This window comes from Lacerta agilis, chromosome 5 (assembly GCF_009819535.1).
Source record: "Lacerta agilis isolate rLacAgi1 chromosome 5, rLacAgi1.pri, whole genome shotgun sequence".
Taxonomy (NCBI): Eukaryota; Metazoa; Chordata; class Lepidosauria; order Squamata; family Lacertidae; genus Lacerta; species Lacerta agilis.
The window spans coordinates 42,514,259-42,533,385 of NC_046316.1; the positions used below are offsets into that span (position 1 = coordinate 42,514,259).

At 44.2% G+C, this 19,127-nt stretch overlaps 1 protein-coding gene and 1 long non-coding RNA gene across 2 annotated transcripts in view; both read right to left on the reverse strand.

The window, feature by feature from the left end:
• The window catches only part of DMBT1 (deleted in malignant brain tumors 1), a 145,423-nt gene that overhangs the window by 104,492 nt on the left and 21,804 nt on the right, over positions 1-19,127 (reverse strand). Inside the window, 1 exon segment of the mRNA XM_033148072.1 lies at positions 222-233. Within this exon segment, the coding sequence (XP_033003963.1) occupies positions 222-233 (12 nt within the window).
• LOC117046933 lies at positions 7,408-18,625 on the reverse strand. Its single transcript, XR_004426640.1, has 3 exons — positions 18,603-18,625; positions 16,882-16,914; positions 7,408-7,473 (listed from the first exon to the last, which is right to left on the reverse strand). It is a non-coding gene; the product is annotated as an uncharacterized LOC117046933 (long non-coding RNA).

A 19,127-nucleotide genomic window follows, 5' to 3' on the forward strand; every position in this document is an offset into this window, starting at 1 on the left:
AACTTAAAAATGGAAAGTACAATGCTGGTGGTCAACAAAAGAGGTTTAAAGACTCTCTCAAGGCCAATCTAAAAAAAAAATATGTAGTATAAACACCGACAACTGGGAAACACTGGCCTGAGAGTGCTCCAATTGCAGAACAGCCTTTATCAAAGGTGTCATGGGCTTTGAAGACACTCAAACTCAGGAGGAAAGGGAGAAATGTGCTAAGAGCAAGGCACACTTGGCAAACCCTCACCATGATCAACTCCCACCCTGAAACCTATGTGCCCACTGTGGAAGGACGTGTGGATCCAGAATTGGCCTCCACAGCCACTTATGGACTCACTGTTAAAACTGTGTTCATGGAAGGCAATCTTACTCGGCTACGAGTGATCACCAGAGAAGAAGCATGGATGACTGTTGGGAGCTGAAGCCTATGAGTCCACTGTGGAGGGTTGGTAATATGCTGGAGGGCACAGGGTACATATAGCACAGTTATTATAATGCTGCATCTGATGGACGAGGGCACATTAAGAATCCATGCAATGTAACAAGGTTAGGTGAGGAAGTACTATTAGATGAGGAGAGTGCTAAAATGCATTATAAGCATTTTAGGAGTGTGATACAGTGCTAGCCAGGATGATGGTAATAATGATGATTTCAGCTTATATCTTGCACCCCTATAGCTCTCCCTTTCTCAAAGCCACAGGAAACACTAATTGCTCTGCCTTAACCTCAACAACCTGAAACAGATCTAAAAGAGGGGTGGGATTTTCTGAAAATCTCAATGCCATGCTTATCCATATATATATATTTCTAATTCCCATCTCACTCCTTAATCTCAACAAGCAGCATAATGCACAATATTATATGCCTTGTTATATGCATATGCACTCTAGGACGCCTCCTAAAGTAACTAGCGCATTAAGAGATGCACACAACTATGTGTACAACTGTATAAAATAGGTATGTACTAATATGAATTGATATTGCAGAAATATAATACAGCATAAAACTTGATACTTTTGAATGCATTATACGATATATTAATTCATATCTGTGTGTGTGTGTGTTTCAATATAATTATGCATATAAATTGGGCTTTAAAAAAACAGCAACAAGTTATTCAGATATAAGTGGGTGCTTAATGCAGTGTTCAAATCAGGTTGGAACTGCCAAATTCTGTGTATAAATCCATTTAAATACATGATTTGTATTTAAAGAGTTTAAAGAACTCTATGGGAAGCAAAATTACCAGAATTTCTATTCTTAATGCCATTCTTCTGTAGTTCAATTGGCCCAATGATAACATCCATTTTTTCCTCATAGGAGCTTGTATCTCTCTTAGCTCTAGGCAGATTCAGACAACCCTGAGAACATCGGGAAGAATAGTCATAGGCTCTGCAAACCACCAGTTTGCACTGCAGGTAAACCAATGGGTGCCTATACATGAAGTCAAAGGCTTTGAAGGAAAACCGAACAACATAATTGTATGGGGAATAATAGGTCCGATATGTAGGATCATTAATGCACCTGCACAAATAGCAAAATAATAAAATTAGTTTGCACTAATTAGTATTCAATTCACATAATATAGTTAATGTGGAACAATGAAGAAGTAAAAGTAGCACTTTGAACAGTTCTGAAATAAAACATAAAAGTGTCGCTTTAACATAATATGAATAACATCAATCTGCTTGATTTCAAGGGCATGCGTGCCGTGCTTAAATTGAACTAGATATCAATGATTTCTCACTCTGAATTAAAACTGCACAAAGCATATTGACAGAAACAATCACCCTAACTGGTAACTCCCCCCCCCCACTTGTTCTTCAGTAGTAAACTAAGCAGAGAAGAAGTTCAAATATTTAAAATGTGAAATATGGCAACCCTATGAAAATACGTAAGAAAATGATCTGTTGAGGTGGTATTGAATATATATGGCGAACTCACTTTTCTGTTCTTTACCATCCTTTTAATCTGCAAAGGCTTTGCTTTCCCAAGGAAAGCAAAAACTTGTAACCTTTATTATGTCAGTTGCATAACAGCTCTTCAAAACAGGTGACCAGCTCTAAGTTTCGATTTCCTGAAAGTAACCATACGCAGCACATGCCAAATTATCTGAATATATATTGAGTCAAAATATACTAAAAGGAACAAGGAACATATTGGTTCGTGCAGGGGTACTATTTTGAACTAATGCACAAAATGTCACATGCATTAGAGTATTCTGGGCATCTCATTTTAATCTCAAGGAAATTATTATAGTAATATAATTTAAATGTAGCTGTTTTAGAAGCTTGCAGGTGTCAAATCAAACCTGAGTGAGGGTTTGTGAATAATGCAAGCTTCGGTTAGTCAATAATTTGCTATAAAGCTTTATCAGTATACTAGTTTAGTATCCTTTTGGAGCGGTTGTCGATGGCACTGGTTTGCGGTGGTTCCAGTCCTACTTGAGTGGACGTTTCCAGAGGGTGATGCTGCTTGGGGAGTGATCTTCAGCCCTCTGGCGCAGGGTTCATCAGAGTTCAATTTTATCCCCTATGCTGTTTAACATCTACATGAAACTGCTGGGTGTGTTTGGAGTAGGTTGTTAGCGATGTGCTGATGACACACATCTCTTCTTCTCCTTTACATCTGCAGGTGAGGCAGTGGATGTGCTGGACTGTTGCCTTGCCCTGGTACTGGACTGTATGAGAACCAACAAACTGAAGCTCAAGACTGAGGTGCTGTTTGTGGTCAGTTCACTAGACTGGATGGATGGGATGTTGCCTGCTCTTCATGGGGTTACACTCCCTCAGAAGGAATGGGTCCACAACTTGAAGGTACTTCTGGATCCTTTGCTGTTGCTTTAGGCTCAGGTGGCCTCAGTGGCACAGAGTGCCTTCCATCAGCTGCACCCGTATCTAGACAGGGACAGCCTAACTACTGCTTTCTGTGTTCTGGCAACCTCTAGGTTAGATTACTGCAATGCATTAAATGTGGAGCCACTACTGCATTGGAAGACCTGTCACTCAAGCTGGGCAGAGTGGAAGATAGTGGGAGGTGCGATATCATTCTTTATTTTTGCTGTGCCAGCTGCAGGCTGGTGTAGCAGAGAGGCCAAGATCAGACCCCTCTCCAATTGTTGGACCAGATTAGGATCCAGCATCTCCACTCCTCCTGCCACCAGTCTGTCCTGTTTTGAGGACTTACATTGCTACCACTGGCAGGAACAACACCAGCAACAGGCTGCCAATACCATGTGCCATTGGTGAGCACATTAGGATAGCTCCCCTGCCTGTGGATCTCAGCAGTTCTGCATAGAGCAGGCATCCCCAAACTTGGCCCTCCAGATGTTTTGGGACTACAACTCCCATCATCCCTAGCTAACAGGACCAGTGGTCAGGGACGATGGGAATTGTAGTCTGAAAACATCTGGAGGGCCGAGTTTGGGGGTGCCTGGTATAGAGGAATGCCTTTGCTGCCCCCTAACTGCTCCATCCTTCCCAGCAGAATGGATCACGAATTAGGATGCATGTCAACTTTAGAATGGTCCCAATGATGATCTAGCTGTTTTCCTACTTTGCAGCCTCTGGCTGGAGTGACAACATGGTTAAAATGGCATGCCTAATGAGATATAATATTTATACCACATATATGTTTAGAAATGAAAAGCAATAAATATTAACACAGTTAATAAGACAGACAATATATAAGGTGAAAATACTTACCCATTCTTGATGATATCGTAAGTCAAAGTTGTAAAATCATTGTAGTTGGGTGATGCTTTACATGTATCCAGAAACAGCACCAGATTTGGGTCAGAGTTATGAAGAGTAACTTGCAGATATAAATCCTGATTCAGTTCAACAACATAAGGTGAGTCATAGACTGGATATAAGAAGGAGTCGGAGGTATAAAATGTGATGTTGACTTCGTATTGTCCATACCGAGTTTCATTGATCTCGTATACATCATCAGCGACATACATTGTTTCTATCCAAGTGTTTTTCAGCATCTTGCAGCTGACATGGAAGTGAAGATCCTTTTTCCTTTTAATTATGTATCCTGAAGCAGCTGCCGTGATCAGGTTTGAATATATAATAGTATCAGCATCTGCCTGTTTGAAACATCCAGGGGAGGGGGCAGCGGTTAACATACATTCCTGGTGTAAGGATGTTGCCATAGCACTGTAGAATTTGCTGCAGCCAGTCTTAATGCTATCTTTGCGCAAAGCAGCCCCACCACCAAGTTGCCTCTTCAAGCATGTGCGTACCCGGGGGGGGGGCAGGGGGCAGCTGCCTCCCCCCGAAGCAAAAAAAGAATTAAATGGTTATCGGCAGCCTAAAAGGAAAAAAAAGCTCTCCTCCTGAAAAAAAGCTCAACGACTGGTCTTTCTCCCCCTCCCAAAATCTCAATAACAATTGAGCTCTTGCCGAGGCACAGTTGGCCACTGTGTGTCTGTGTGTGTGTGTGTGTGTGTGTTGCGTTGCGCTGCGCTGGCTGTTTCCCCCTCCCTCATGCCGACAAAGAGCTGGCGTGCCTATCAAAGACCGGATCCTAGCCTGCACCCTGCTTGGTCAAATGGGGATGCAGGCTGAGACTTGGGCACTGTCAGGGGGTGAATCCGAGGGCTGACCATGGTCTTAGCCTGGGTTCTCATCCTTCCTCGTCTGCCTGCTTTTTGTATCCACGCTACATCGTGCTGGCAAGAGAGGAACAGTTTCTGAATTTGCCGGGATTCATCGTTGCAAGGGAGCTTGGGAAACTGAGTTCCCTTGCATGGTGAGTAGTTCCTTTGCGAGGACTGAGGATCCTGGGAAACTGAGTTTTTCAGCCATTTGGGGCTTTCTGTTTGGGGGGGAAAGTTTTTCTGTTTTTGAAGCTGTTTTTGTTTTTTGAAGCTGTTTTTGTTTTTGAACCTGAACGACCATGGCTTGCCCCCCCCCCCAGTTTTGATCCTGGGTACGACCCTGTCATCAAGATGTAGGAATACTTGTCTAAGCCAATGGTATCACTGGGGACACTACTGAATTCTCTGTACAAATATTATTTGTATCAACTGTTGTTCAGAAATAAGTGTGATGATAGTCCTTCCTTGTTTCAAAATGCCAACTTACTTATCCCACAGTGAGAGCTTGAAGTGTGTCTGCTAAGTCTTACTGCTCTGAACATACAGCTAACTCTTATGCTATATTGCTGTTCTTACCTTTGACCCATGCAACCCCCAACACAGCACAGATTGGGTGCCCGAACATCACATACTCATACTACATTTGCAGCAATGGATCTTGTGATCTGGCTCCTTTCCATGCTGCTAATGTAACATGAATAGCCCAAGCTATTCAGATGCTAAAAATAAAACTAAAAATATTTTCTTATGTGACTATCTTTTGTACAAAGATCTAAGTGGTGGACTCTGGGCTTTCAAATTTCAGCAGCCAAAATTCAGTGCTCCCCCCCCTTCCATTCTGAACTATTGTTGCAGCACCCTTTGCACAGCCTTCTTGGCTTTGTGCCCAATGCAAATGAACCTGTTGCGCTCCCCTAAATCCATTTCTGTGTATCTACATGAATTGGGCTGCATGTTTGTTAGTATTGCCCCAGTTGAACCCATGAAGCCCTGATTTATCTAAACAAGAAAAAGAAAAGAAAGAAAGGCATGCATATACAAATCAAATATAAATCTCCATACGTCTCTTCTGGTCTGACAGCCATTGTACCGTATGTTGAAAACAACGTAATACGGTGTGATCCTAGGTGGGCAGGATGGGTCAATCAAGCGGACATCCCATGGAGAATAGCCTGCAGAGGTCAGGTAACTTCTACTTATTATAGCTTGCATATATTCTGGTCCACAAAGAAGAGCTAGCAAGGAGAGAAAGGATGTGGTATTAGTGCACTAAAATAAAACAAGATAAAATATATATATTTTAGTGCCCATTTTATTCTTATGACTGTAACAAAACAGTTAAAACTAAAAAAATTAGAATGTGAGTAAGTGTATGCAGATTGTAATATCACAGGGGGAGGAAATGATCCAGGGGGGAGTCGTAATGGTGTCATAATATCAATATTGTGACACACACCCACACACTGCCATAATTTTTTGTGTACTTCGGCTTCTATGGGCTGTGAGAGAAGCCTAGGCTTCCTTGGGAAATGAGCATGATCTCCCTTTTCTCATCCAAAAAGCTACCCATGTATTACTCAGCAGTAGCAGATGGCATGATAGGGCTCTGCTGATCACCCGACCTCCAGTCATCTCATCACTGCTGCCTATTGAGAGTTAGAGAGGTATTGAAGTGGCAGCGAGGTCAGCACGATGCAAATGCACCAATAGGAGCACTGGAATGGCTCTGCCAGTGCATTTGCACTGTGCCAACCTCATCCCCTCTCACTCTGTACCCTAAACATATTTACTTTGAACTAATTCCCAATACAATAAATACATTTTCTTTTTAAGTAAGCAACATAGCCTGGGGGTTGAAGTATTTGGTGTGTGGTTGTCCATTGTAAACTGCATATAAAAGAAAAATGTATTTCAAAATTCCACTTACTTGTATTATGATTAGCTGGGATGGTGTCATAGTTTGCAAGAAACCCTCTGTTTGTGATACTATGATCACTATGAAATCTAACTGTCAACATGTTGAAGGTTGATGTAAAGGTTTGGTAAGAGCCAGAGCAAATCTTCCCAAGCACAGGAGAGTTATGGAGCGTTCCATCATAGATTTCAATATAATCACAGGGGCAGCTCTGTGTATTACATGATTCTAGTCTAGAAAGCAAACAAGAACATGATTTTTACAGCAATGTTCACTGATCATGATGAATTAATCTCTACACTTGCAATTCCTTTAAGCTACTATCACATAACAGACTCTTTATTTTAGGGTGTTAAGTTGCTCAGATACCAGACAAACAATAGGAGACAAAAGAAATAGAAAACCAAGCAGGACTTCATTTGTTAAGCCGTGACACAACACAGTTGAGACATGGAACACAACACCCTTGAATATGTTAAGTAGGAAGAAAAGAGTGCATCTGAGTACATTTGGATGCTATCGTGTTACCACTAAGGAATAATAATAATAATAATAATTTTTGTACCCCGCCCATCTGGCTGGGTTTCCCAAGCCACTCTGGGCGGCTTCCAACAGATATTAGGATACATTAAAGAGCTTCCCTCCCCAGTCACATCTACTGTTTGCCTCCCAGCCATAATCTCACCCTCTTTCTGAATATATATGTGTAATGTTGTATCTAGGCAAACTGCTATTATTAATAATAATAATAAATTTTATTTTGAGACCATGAATTATGGGCAATGTTAGAACTTTACTTACTGAAGTGTTTGGAAAGTAAGTGATACACGAGAATTGCTTCCTACTCGGATTTCCCATACGCAGTCGGCATTGTTTGGGTAGTTGGATGGAAAAAACGGACTTTGAAATGACCCAGATGAATGTGCGAGGAAACCACCGCAAGAATAATCTGTTGTAGGAGCTAAGAAATAAAACACAGAACTACATTTTGTTACAGATATATGGGATATAAAGAGTTAAATTCTAGAAAATATTATAAACTTGCTATGATCAATTGCTTGTTACACCCAGAACCCAATGTTTCTTACTGAGAAAGCCGCATGTTGCAATCAGGGTTGACTTTTATTTCAACCCTGCTTAATGTTCTGAAGTAGTTTTGCTTGGTTACTGCATCACTTTAACCCATAGTTAAGCTTAGCTGTGGTTTATTAGTGAATGTGCAGTGACTTGTGCACAGTCCTAAAATCATGGCCACTTCACTCCTCCCCTGCTTCTGATGCAACTGTCCTGGTAGGAGGTAAGCCATGATCTACCTTAGGTCCAAACCTGGACTCATGGTTTCCCACTCACCATCTCCTTCAAAACCATGAGTAGTAAGCCAGGAACAAAACTTGCTTGCTGCTCATGGTTTGTTTGGAGAGAAACAAAGCACAAGCCTGAGTTTAGGTTAAGGATTCAGCAGAGCATTTTATTGTGGATTCAGTCCTGGTGTTAAAGATGAAGACTTAGACACCCTATACTTTTGCTTATCTAGCAGTGCCATCTTAAAGAGAGAAGAGCGGACTCTCTGAATGGCCACATGGCCACTAGGATGCTCAGTCCAGTGAAAGGGATACACCCAGTAATGGACAGGATGGTTTAGTGCCGCTCACTTGACCTCCAGTTGTTTGTATCACTACTGCTTACTAGAAGGTGGAAGGGCAGAGGCAAGGTCAGCACACTGCAAATTCACTGGCACGAAAACTGTATTGGATTTGCATCAACCTCGCCACTACCTCATTCCTTCTCCTCTTGAGGCACCAAGGTACCAGAGGGTAGGTAGAAAGAGCCACAGAACCCCATTTTAGATGCAGCTTCACTCTGATTCCATTTTAGAAGATGCAGTTTTGCTCACTCTAGCTAAAGCTTAACACTGCAGCTTTTTTAGACATATCAGCAGTTTCAGCAGTTCAGCAGTTCAGCAGAATGTCAGTAAACGGCCGACCACAGACTTCCTCTTTTCCACACTATGTCTGGTTTCAGGGGAAAGAGCTAACCACAACTCACCCCCATGACCGAGCCATTTCCTGTGAACATCAGCAGAAGCCAAAATAAGGTCCCAGGTGCAGTTGGGGGTCAACGGCTAGGCATTTAGGCACTGAAATAATAGCATATAGCACCTCCTGGCGGCTAAAGCAGCTTGAAACAGACAAAGGCAGCCGGACATAGGAAATGTTCTGATTTGCTAACGCAGTATTATAATATTAGTTCTGATAGGCCAGGAGGAGGGATTTAGGAGGAGCTTTACTATGTCATAGAGAGTACTTAAGCTTGCCCCACAGGAGGTGGGGTGTGCATTTTGCCTTTTGCTTACTGAATGCACCTTATTGCAATAAAGAAACTTTGCTTTTGGAAACTTTGCTGCCTGAATCTTTCTTCTGGTCTTATTGGGTCTAGGCATACAGGCGTAACATTTCTGGTGCCGTCAAGGACTCGGATCGGGCCTTAAGCCCTCGACCAGAGGCAGCCCCCTTGCCTCCAGGTAGGGCGGCAGGTGTTGGTCAACAGCCCTGTGACCTTGCGCGCACCACCTCAGTCTTAAGAGTTGGAAGGGATCAGAAGGCATCTTGACCCCCCTCCGCCCTGCAAGGAGTGGCAACGGACAAAGAACCGGGGAGACAGGGAAGACAGCCGGCTTTTGGTGAGTACTGACCCTCTATATTAATTAGAGGAAGGGGGATTTGATCGCTCCCCAGCGTATGGTATTAGCCAGCAGGTAAGGGGTCCTCTGGCGAACCCATATACGCAGAGGTAGGACAGGTAGGGCAGGTAGGGCAGGTAGATACATAGATATGTGTAGGTAGGCAAGAAAGGACAAAAGGGGAAAAACTTTGGGAGGTATATGTGTGTGGTGTGTGAATAAGGTACTCCAGTGATTGTGTGTATGCATGAGAGGCCGGGGCGTTAGTGCCACTAGCCAAGCGACGTATGGTCCCGAGGTGCGGTTTCAGGTAGCGCGAGCTCACCTGGCCACTGACAGGACGCGGAGAAAGGTGTGTGATTGTACCCTGGTAGGAGCGGAGTACCTCAGCAGCTCAGGATGGGAGGAGGGTCCAGCAAAGGGACTCCCCTCCAGTGTTTTCTGGACCATAGGAAGGAAGCCACAGAGGGCGACGATTGGGGATTCCCGTTGAGGAAAGAACGCCTACGATCCCTGTGTGAAGTAGACTGGCCAACACAGGGTACAGGCTGGCCCTCCGAGGGAAGCTTTGATGAGAATCTCATTAATCCCTTATGGCGGACTATAATTGACAATCATCCAGACCAGATCCCATACATCTCCACGTGGAAGGCGGCTGTAGATGATAACCCCCCGTGGTTGCAAAGATGCAGAAAAACGCCACCAAGGGCAAAGATCTGCAGTATACAGAAGTTAGCAAAACACCCGCCAGTACTGGACAGTCAAGAAGAGGAGCTTATGGTTCCGCGGCCACCCCCTTATGCGCCCCCAGTACAACAGCCTCAGAACGCAGACCCACCGGCTGGGGCAGAAGGGGGACAGGGGAATAGGGTGAAGGTCCCTAACACCCAAACCCTGGAAGAAATATACCCAGACCTCAGAGAATTAAGGGAAAGGATAAGCCGGTATAGGTCCTCCAATCCTAAGCATAGAAGTGCAGCGGCAGCCTACAGCAGGGCCCGTAATCAGGCACTGAAAGACTATGCAAAAAGGTGCAAGGAAGCACCACCAGAAGACCTAATTGCCCCCCTTCGGGTGGTATGGGACAATCCGCCCCCACCGGGCGCCAATGCCCCACCCCGGACGTACACCATGCAGTATGTTCCCTTTACCACCACAGATTTGATGAATTGGAAGGTACACACACCACCCTTTAGTGAAAAACCTAAAGCTATGGTGGATTTAATGGCATCTATCTTCGCTGCCCACGAACCAACCTGGCCAGATTGCCAGCAGTTGCTGAATACCCTTTTTACCACAGAGGAAAGAAGGAGGATAGATCAACAAGCATTAGAACACTTGAAGGAACAGAGAGTGTTAGAAACAGATTGGCCTACTCGATATCCATCGTCTGATCCCAAATGGAACGCAAACAATGATGGAGACCGAAACGCCCTAAAAGCATATAGGGAAACTCTCCTACAAGGTATTCGAAGGGCAGCTAGGAAGCCAACAGACCTGTCCAAGGTCTCGGCTGTGACCCAGAAGGCAGATGAGAGCCCTGGAGATTTTCTGGAACGGTTAATGGAAGCCTATAGAATCTGGACTCCATTTGACCCCGACCTCCCCGAGTATGCGGCGATGGTCAATAGCTCATTTATCGCACAATCCACTAAAGATATAAGGACAAAGATACAAAAGCAGGATGGGTTTCAAGGAAAGTCCCGGAGTGAATTGATGGCAATTGCCCAGCGAGTGTATGACTATAGAGGGGAGGAGGAGAAGAAGGAAAAGAGGAAGTGGATGAAGGAGAAGGCGGCAGTTATGGCGGCAGCTTTGGCCCAAGGAGGACCGGCGACTCGGGAGGGCCAGAGGGGCCCAGAGGCCCGAGATAGAGGCCGGTGAAGAGGTCAGCCGCTTGGAAGAAAGCAGTAGAAGAGGCATTGAAGGAGTATGTAAGGATGAAAGGCCAAGCAACAAGCGTCCTAGGACTGGTGACCCGGGTGAGGCCAGAGGGGTCTGACCCGAGGAAGAGGCCGGTGAAAAGGTCAGTTGCTAGGAAGGAAGCAGTGTGTCATATGTAGAAAAGGGAGACACACTGGAAGTGAGAATGGCCCCAGAATAGAGGAGAAGGAAGAGGAAGAGGACAAAGAGGAAGAGGGCTTGGAGGAAGATACCCCAGAGGGACCAACCAGAGATATTTCGCTGGGAGCCCAGTATTCTGTTATAACCACGCCTGTACAATCCAAAAGCCTAGAATCAGTGAACATTGTGGAAGCCACAAGTGATTTGTTCAGGGAGGCATTTGGAATGTCAAATTGAAGGATGCCACCTCACCCATCAGTTCCTGTATATGCCCAAATACCCAGTGCCCTCACTGGAAAGAGACGTCCCCTCAAGGTACAGGCACAAATTATTTTGTCCCCAAAGGACCAGAAATACAGCTATTTCCACGAGTGACCAGCATATTGTCACTAATGGCGCCTAGAGAATACTCTTAGGAACTTTTGGCAGCCCTGATCACAAAATCCCATCCATTTACTCTTGGGAAAAGTGACAGAATAAATACCTGAAACTCTCCAAGCTCCACCAGGGGTGTGGGCTGAAGATAATCCCCAGAGTTGGCCAAAAATATCCTGCATATAATTCTTAATGTAAGGTCCTAGGCAATGCCAGTCTCAGTAAAACACTACTCTCACTTTCCTGCCACGATGGGCGGCAGAAGGAGCCCAGAAACACTTGAACTGATTATTGAATCTTGGCTTACTCAAACCCCTTTGATACTGGCCACAAGGATTAAAAAAAAAAAAAAATTGGTAAAGATGGCCAAAAACTTGGAAGAAAAGGAAAAGAAGTTACAGAAGAACTGTTATACTTGTTATGGGAGGCAGGATACAAAGTCTCCCGGAAAAAAGCACAACTGTGCTTGGAAGAAGTCCAGTATCTAGGCTATAATGTGTCACACCAGCAAAGGGCTTTGAGACCAGAGAGGAAAGAAGCCATATGTCTTATAAGAAGGCCCACGACTAGCAAACAGTTGCGTGGTTTTCTAGGAGCAGCAGGATGGTGTAGAATTTGGATACCAGGATTCAGCATAATAGCAAAACCTCTAAACGAGAGTACCAGGGGAAAGGAGAAAGACCCTTTTGTGTGGGGACCAGAGCAGCAAGAGGCTTTTGAGACTATTAAGAAATGCCTAATGGAGGCTCCGGCCTTGAAGCTGCCAAACCCAGAGAAGCCCTTCCAACTGTATGTGCATGAGCAGAATGGCGTGGCAGCTGGAGTTTTGACTCAGAAGCTAAGAAGCTGGAATCGGCCTGTAGCTTATCTTTCAAAGCAACTGGACCCAACGGCTAAAGGATGGCCACCCTGTCTGAGATCAGTGGCAGCCACTGCAGTCTTGGTGACAGAAGCAGATAAATTCACCTTTGGCCAAGAAATGAATGTAAATGTACCCTATGCTGTTCTCACCCTCATGGAGTACAAAGGGAGTTACTGGCTGACAAACCCCCGAATGGCCCAATACCAGGGCCTGCTGTGTGAAAACCCAAGAGTGCACCTAAGAGTGGTGAATACCCTTAACCCCGCCACCCTGATGCCCCTACCAGACGACGAGGAAATAGAACACCATGATTGTCTCCAGGTGATGGACGAAGTCTATTCTAGCAGACCAGACTTGAAAGATGAACCCCTGAAAGAGCCTGATGTTGTATATTACACAGATGGGAGCAGCTTTGTATCCAATGGCGTTAGGAGGGCTGGGTATGCTGTGGTGACCAACGATGAGATTGTAGAGGCAGAAGCTCTGCAACCGGGAACCTCTGCCCAGAAGGCCGAAATAATTGCACTCACTAGAGCCCTGCAATTGGCAGCTGGATGTAAGGCGAATATATATACGAATTCAAAGTATGCCTTCTTAACCCTGCATGCGCATGGAGCTCTATGGAAGGAAAGAGGTTTGATAGGAGCCCATGGAAAAGCCTTAAAGTATGGACAAGAAGTGGAAAGTCTATTAGAGGCGGTGTGGGCCCCTGAGAGGATTGCTGTAATGCATTGCAAAGGACATGGGCGAGGCAAGGATTTGGTCGCCAGAGGCAACCATAAGGCAGATAAGGCTGCCCGAGAAGTAGCTATGCAATCACCACCTTCAACCGTGGCTGCACTCATCCCAGAAATATCCACTGAAGACTTGGAACCTCACTATTCTCCTGAAGAGCAAGAATGGGCACAACAGGAGGGAGCCCGACTGCAAGATGGATGGCTACTCCTCCCAGACAACCGAGTGTTCGTGCCCCAACACTTGGCCAGCAAAATTGTGAGAAACTATCATGAGTCCACACACTTGGGTGGCACTGCTGCTAGGGAACATCTCGGGAGAAAATTGTATGTGCCTAACCTCTCACAATTAACTGCTGCTATCTCCCAGAGGTGTATCCTTTGTGCCAAAAACAACCCCAAGCAAGGAATGCAACCCCCACCGGGTGTATAACATGTGGGATACAGCCCTATGGAGAATCTGATTGTGGATTTTACTGAGTTGCCACCTGCAAGGACTTGCAAATATCTGCTAGTGTTTGTTTGTACGCTGACCGGATGGGTAGAGGCGTTCCCACCACGGACTGAAAAAGCCAGGGAAGTAACTAAGAAACTTCTAACCGAACTAATACCCAGGTTCGGACTGCCCAGGAGTATAGGGAGTGATAATGGACCAGCCTTTATCGATTAGGTAGTGCAGGAAGTGTGCAAGAAACTTCAGATAAAGAAGAGACTGCACTCTGCCTATAGGCCACAGAGTTCGGGAAAAAACTGAAAGGATGAACCGGACTTTGAAAATCCAATTGGCCAAATTAACCCAAGAGACCGGACTGAAGTGGACAGATGTCCTCCCTATAGCTCTGTTCCGAATTCGAAGCGCCCCCACCAAGAGACTTAAACTGTCACCATTCGAGCTCCTGTATGGGAGGCCACCTCCATTTGTTCGTGAAAAACCAGCTGGACTGGACAGGTGGAAGAGCATATCACCTTCCACAAACAAATAATCTCTCTATCTGTCTGTCTGTCTCTCTGTGTCTGTGTGTTGTCGTTCCCTCAGCAGGTGGGCCCTCGAGCAAACACCGTGCAGCTTTGCTGAGCCAGTCCATCAGTTCCAGCCTGGCTATAGCTTGTGGGTAAAGGAGTGGAAGCGCAACCTTCTTACACGGTCCATACACGGTTCTTCTATCCACCCCAACGGCGGTGAAAGGCCGAGGTGACCCCCCTGGAGTCGACACCCTGCTGTGCCTAGCCAGGAGTAGGTACTCAACGCACGGTGCACCAGTCTCCCCTGCTGCGTCTGACCGGCAAGGACGCCCAGCGCACGGGAGACCGAATTGAAGTAGCCCCTGCTGTGACACACTGGACGCTGTCACGCAGAACCACATCAGAAAAATTGGTCGGAAGGACATTGTTATTAGTGGTTTGTCGACCAGTTGTTAGACAGGGCATAACTCTATAGATTGGGAGTGTTAGAGGTGTGAACAATGTTGGTCTAGGCTGTTGGGATTGGACGGGAAATTGGAAGGGAAAATCCTGTTGACCCCTTGAAATTGACTTTGTCAAAGTAACAATATCCCTTTCTATTCCCTTGCGTGTATATAGTTGGGAACCAGAGGGGGAGGGCCTAGTCTTTTATACCTATGGGTGTATTTTCACTGGAAAAGAGAATAGGGAGTCCATTCTACAGCCAAACAGTTCTTACTGTTAGAAAGTTATTCCTGACTATTTGCTACATTGCAACTGCTCTCAAGAAGTCAGAATAGGTAAAATATTCACTGATCCTATTCTTCTCACACTAATTTCATTAGTCCCTTCCAGTCCTCCAGTAAATGTCATCACCCTCCATAAGAAATATGGGCCATATTCAGCTGTAACAGTAAACCAGAATTTAGTCCTCGAGGAATGAACTTGGGGTGTAGTCACAAGGAGATTTGAAGCTTTCACACCAGGGGACACGCCACCCAGAGTCACCAAAGGGGGGTGGGAAGTCCTTTTATGTACAGGAACCGCAGGCTTACCAAATATACCTGTGGTTGCCACGCAATTGCTTACAGTCCAAGGGACTGACTGGAGAAGGACACCATTACAACGTTCGCCTCATACATGGCAGCGGTTGTGAGTGGGGCTGAGGAGAAGGTGGCTGCAGGAGGAGAAGGGATGGTGGAAAGCGGCAGAGGTATCAACGAATATGATACGGATGTCTTTGAAGTGGAGAAGATCCTGGACATGAAAACCACAGATAGTAAAATACTATACAAAGTACGATGGAAAGGTTATTCACCAGATGATGATACATGGGAACCTGATGAACATTTTGAAGACCCTATAGAGGTGTTTGAACACTGGATGGATCAAGTTATAGAGGAAATCTCAGTAGGTCAATCTGAAGAGGAAGCAGAACAAGCTGCTCCTCTCGATTGAAAGGGGGGAAATGAGGCACCAAGGTACCAGAGGGTAGGTAGAAAGAGCCACAGAACCCCATTTTAGATGCAGCTTCACTCTGATTCCATTTTAGAAGATGCAGTTTTGCTCACTCTAGCTAAAGCTTAACACTGCAGCTTTTTTAGACATATCAGCAGTTTCAGCAGTTCAGCAGTTCAGCAGAATGTCAGTAAACGGCCGACCACAGACTTCCTCTTTTCCACACTATGTCTGGTTTCAGGGGAAAGAGCTAACCACAACTCACCCCCATGACCGAGCCATTTCCTGTGAACATCAGCAGAAGCCAAAATAAGGTCCCAGGTGCAGTTGGGGGTCAACGGCTAGGCATTTAGGCACTGAAATAATAGCATATAGCACCTCCTGGCGGCTAAAGCAGCTTGAAACAGACAAAGGCAGCCGGACATAGGAAATGTTCTGATTTGCTAACGCAGTATTATAATATTAGTTCTGATAGGCCAGGAGGAGGGATTTAGGAGGAGCTTTACTATGTCATAGAGAGTACTTAAGCTTGCCCCACAGGAGGTGGGGTGTGCATTTTGCCTTTTGCTTACTGAATGCACCTTATTGCAATAAAGAAACTTTGCTTTTGGAAACTTTGCTGCCTGAATCTTTCTTCTGGTCTTATTGGGTCTAGGCATACAGGCGTAACACTCTAACATCCCAGTAAGCAGCACCAACACAACCAGCTGGTGGTAAGTTGAGCAGTACTTGTCCACCCCACTGTCTATTATTATTATTATTATTGCAGAAATGTCCGCCTCTGTACAAAGGAAATGGGGAGATCTTTTGTACATGACCTTGCATCAGGTGTTAAAATTTGTGGCTAGGGGAAGGTTTTATTCTCTCCCTATTTATGTTTACCTTTTTTTGTTTCAATTCACTGTTATGTTAGCCTTGAAGCTAAGAAACCCAGAAAGAGAGGCTGAGTTATCTCATTTTTACTCCTCCTCAAAGCAATAGACAACAGCCACCGTCCACATGACTTTATATATCTGTTTTGAAAGTGAACACCAGATGTTTTGGGACTACAGCTCCCATCATCCCTGATCACTGGTGCTGTTAGCTAGCGATCATGGGAGTTGTAGGCCCAAAACATTTGGAGGGCTGAGGTTGAGGAAGCCTGTGTTAGACCATGTGATAATGCAGATACCGCTAATGAAGCTGAAGTAAAAGTGATCATAAAAAGGCAATGTAAAAAAAAAGAAACATGAAGTAAAGAAATCTAGAGCTTACTTGTCCTTGGCCACCATGGAGGAGTTGGTCTCTCTGAAGATCAAGAGGGAAGGAGAAAGAGAGAGAGAACAATTTAAACAATTGACTCAAGCTTTTGACTTTCAGGCTTCTCTTGTTTTGTGCCAACAGGCCTTTGCAACTGTTTGATTTTTGATTAATCTGTAAGTTTAATGATTATTTGCTTTTTGGTATTTTTTGAAAAATACATTTTATGTTTTAACAGTGAACACCACCTTGATATCTTATGAAATGGTAGTACAGGAATACTTTTATAACTATAAATAAATACATAAAGTAAGTCCCAGAAAAATAGCCAAGGCTGAGTTACATTTATGTTCCTCATGTTAATATCCCTTGATGTTGCGGATACATTTTGCAGCTTTAAAAAATAATTTGAAAAGCAGCTTACAAAACACAGTCATTCCAGCAACTGAGGGCCTTTTCCTCCCCCTCCTATAAATCTTTGTTTCTAAATCCAGAAGAAGCCTGAATTTATTGCTCCATCTTTTGTATTTGTTTAAAGTGACCAGATATAAACCTCTTCAAGCTTTTGCAAATAGGAAGAATGTTTACCTTCAATGTCATTCTTTCCATTATGGGAAGCAGTGGCAGGATCAGCCTAAAGTACCTCATTCATAAGGATTAGAATCCATTGCCATTGAAAGACCTGTTCTATTAAGAAATGTCTAAATATTTTCTCCCCTACTGGCAATACCATTAATAATGTGGAGACTAATGAGTCTAAGCTGCAGAAAGGCAAATATAAATTAGCTATAAGGAAATCAGTACAATGCTCGGTCTAAGGTTGGACAATGGAATGAATTGTTTAGGAAATGGAAAGGAAATGCAGAATTTGTACCGGGATTTCCCCAGCTCACATTACCAAGCAACTCATAACACTGTATTCAACAACTTCATTACACCATTCATCAAAACTGTCAAACAGTGCTAACCACTTTCTGGTGTCTACCTGCATCTTTATGTGCTATGAGAGAGAGATTGTAAATTAATTACTATTAGCAGCTCATGTGAGAAAAGGAAGAAGAAGCATTTTCCACACCTGCTAATTTAGCAGATGTAGATGTGTTTTGCCTATAGAAGAAAAATGCTTTTCCCTTTGGCTGTCTAGATACGGCATATAGGCTTCATGCTGCCTCCCCCTCCGATATATCATCTCATTGTATCATACTACATATGTGAATTCAATCATTGTGAATTAATTCATTCCATCAGCATACATTTCAAATGATGAATAAACAGTAGTTTCGATAGGGGGGAAATGAGCTGCTTTTTTTATACATGATGGCTACACATCACAACAGACTCTGTCTAAGAATTATTATTTTAAAAGAAAGGAAAATGCCTCTCCTATGCTGGATCTCAGGGCTCAGATAAGGGTGGGGAGTTAGGGGGCACCTTTGAAATCCACAACCATCCGACCATCATGTCCCACTTCCCATCAAGGAGTAGCTAAGGTGGTCAGACACAGAAGCTAAGGAGAGCAATTCCACTCTGCCCATGCCCTCCTCTGAGAGTTTTGTAAGTTCTTGTTTGATTTTCTGCCAGATGAATTGAGGACACCTCTTTAGTCGACTAAAGATTTTTAAATATTTTAATACCCTAACACTGCTACCTTTCCCCTTAATCTTGTAATATTGCTGCAGTTATTCACTACTAAAAAAAAAAGCCATAAGGAAACTTTTATTAAATGAATCATTTACCTGTTGTAAGGTGACTGCCTGAAAAATAAAAAGGTAGAGAGACCTTAGAATGTTTCCCAAATGTGTTAATGGTTTGATCAGAGTAATTATTTGCAATATCAGCATTCATTAGAACAAATGTATAATTAAATATCTTTCTGATCAGTGGTCATTGGGTAAAGGGAAAGAAGAGAACTAAATCAAGTCCCTGCTCCTCTGCCTGCCAACAGCTCAACAAGAATTCACCTTTTAAAAACAAAACAAAAAAACAAAATCGAGTTATCTGCCTACAATTCTTGGATTAGGCTAGAGATGTGGGATGCAATTCTCCGTTCAGCTAGGGATGGCAGAAGGGGGAGCATTTCCTCGCTGGAAGAGGAGGCAGAACCCCATGAGCCCCAGGAATAGACGAATGGGAAAGGTATTAGACGGAAAACAAAACCAGAAACATAAGGGTAATAGGTTCAGGATATTCTGCAGAAGCCGGAAACTTTCGCCAGAAGAGTCAACTGAATTGTAAGACAAGGACGCTCGGCTAATGGTTTG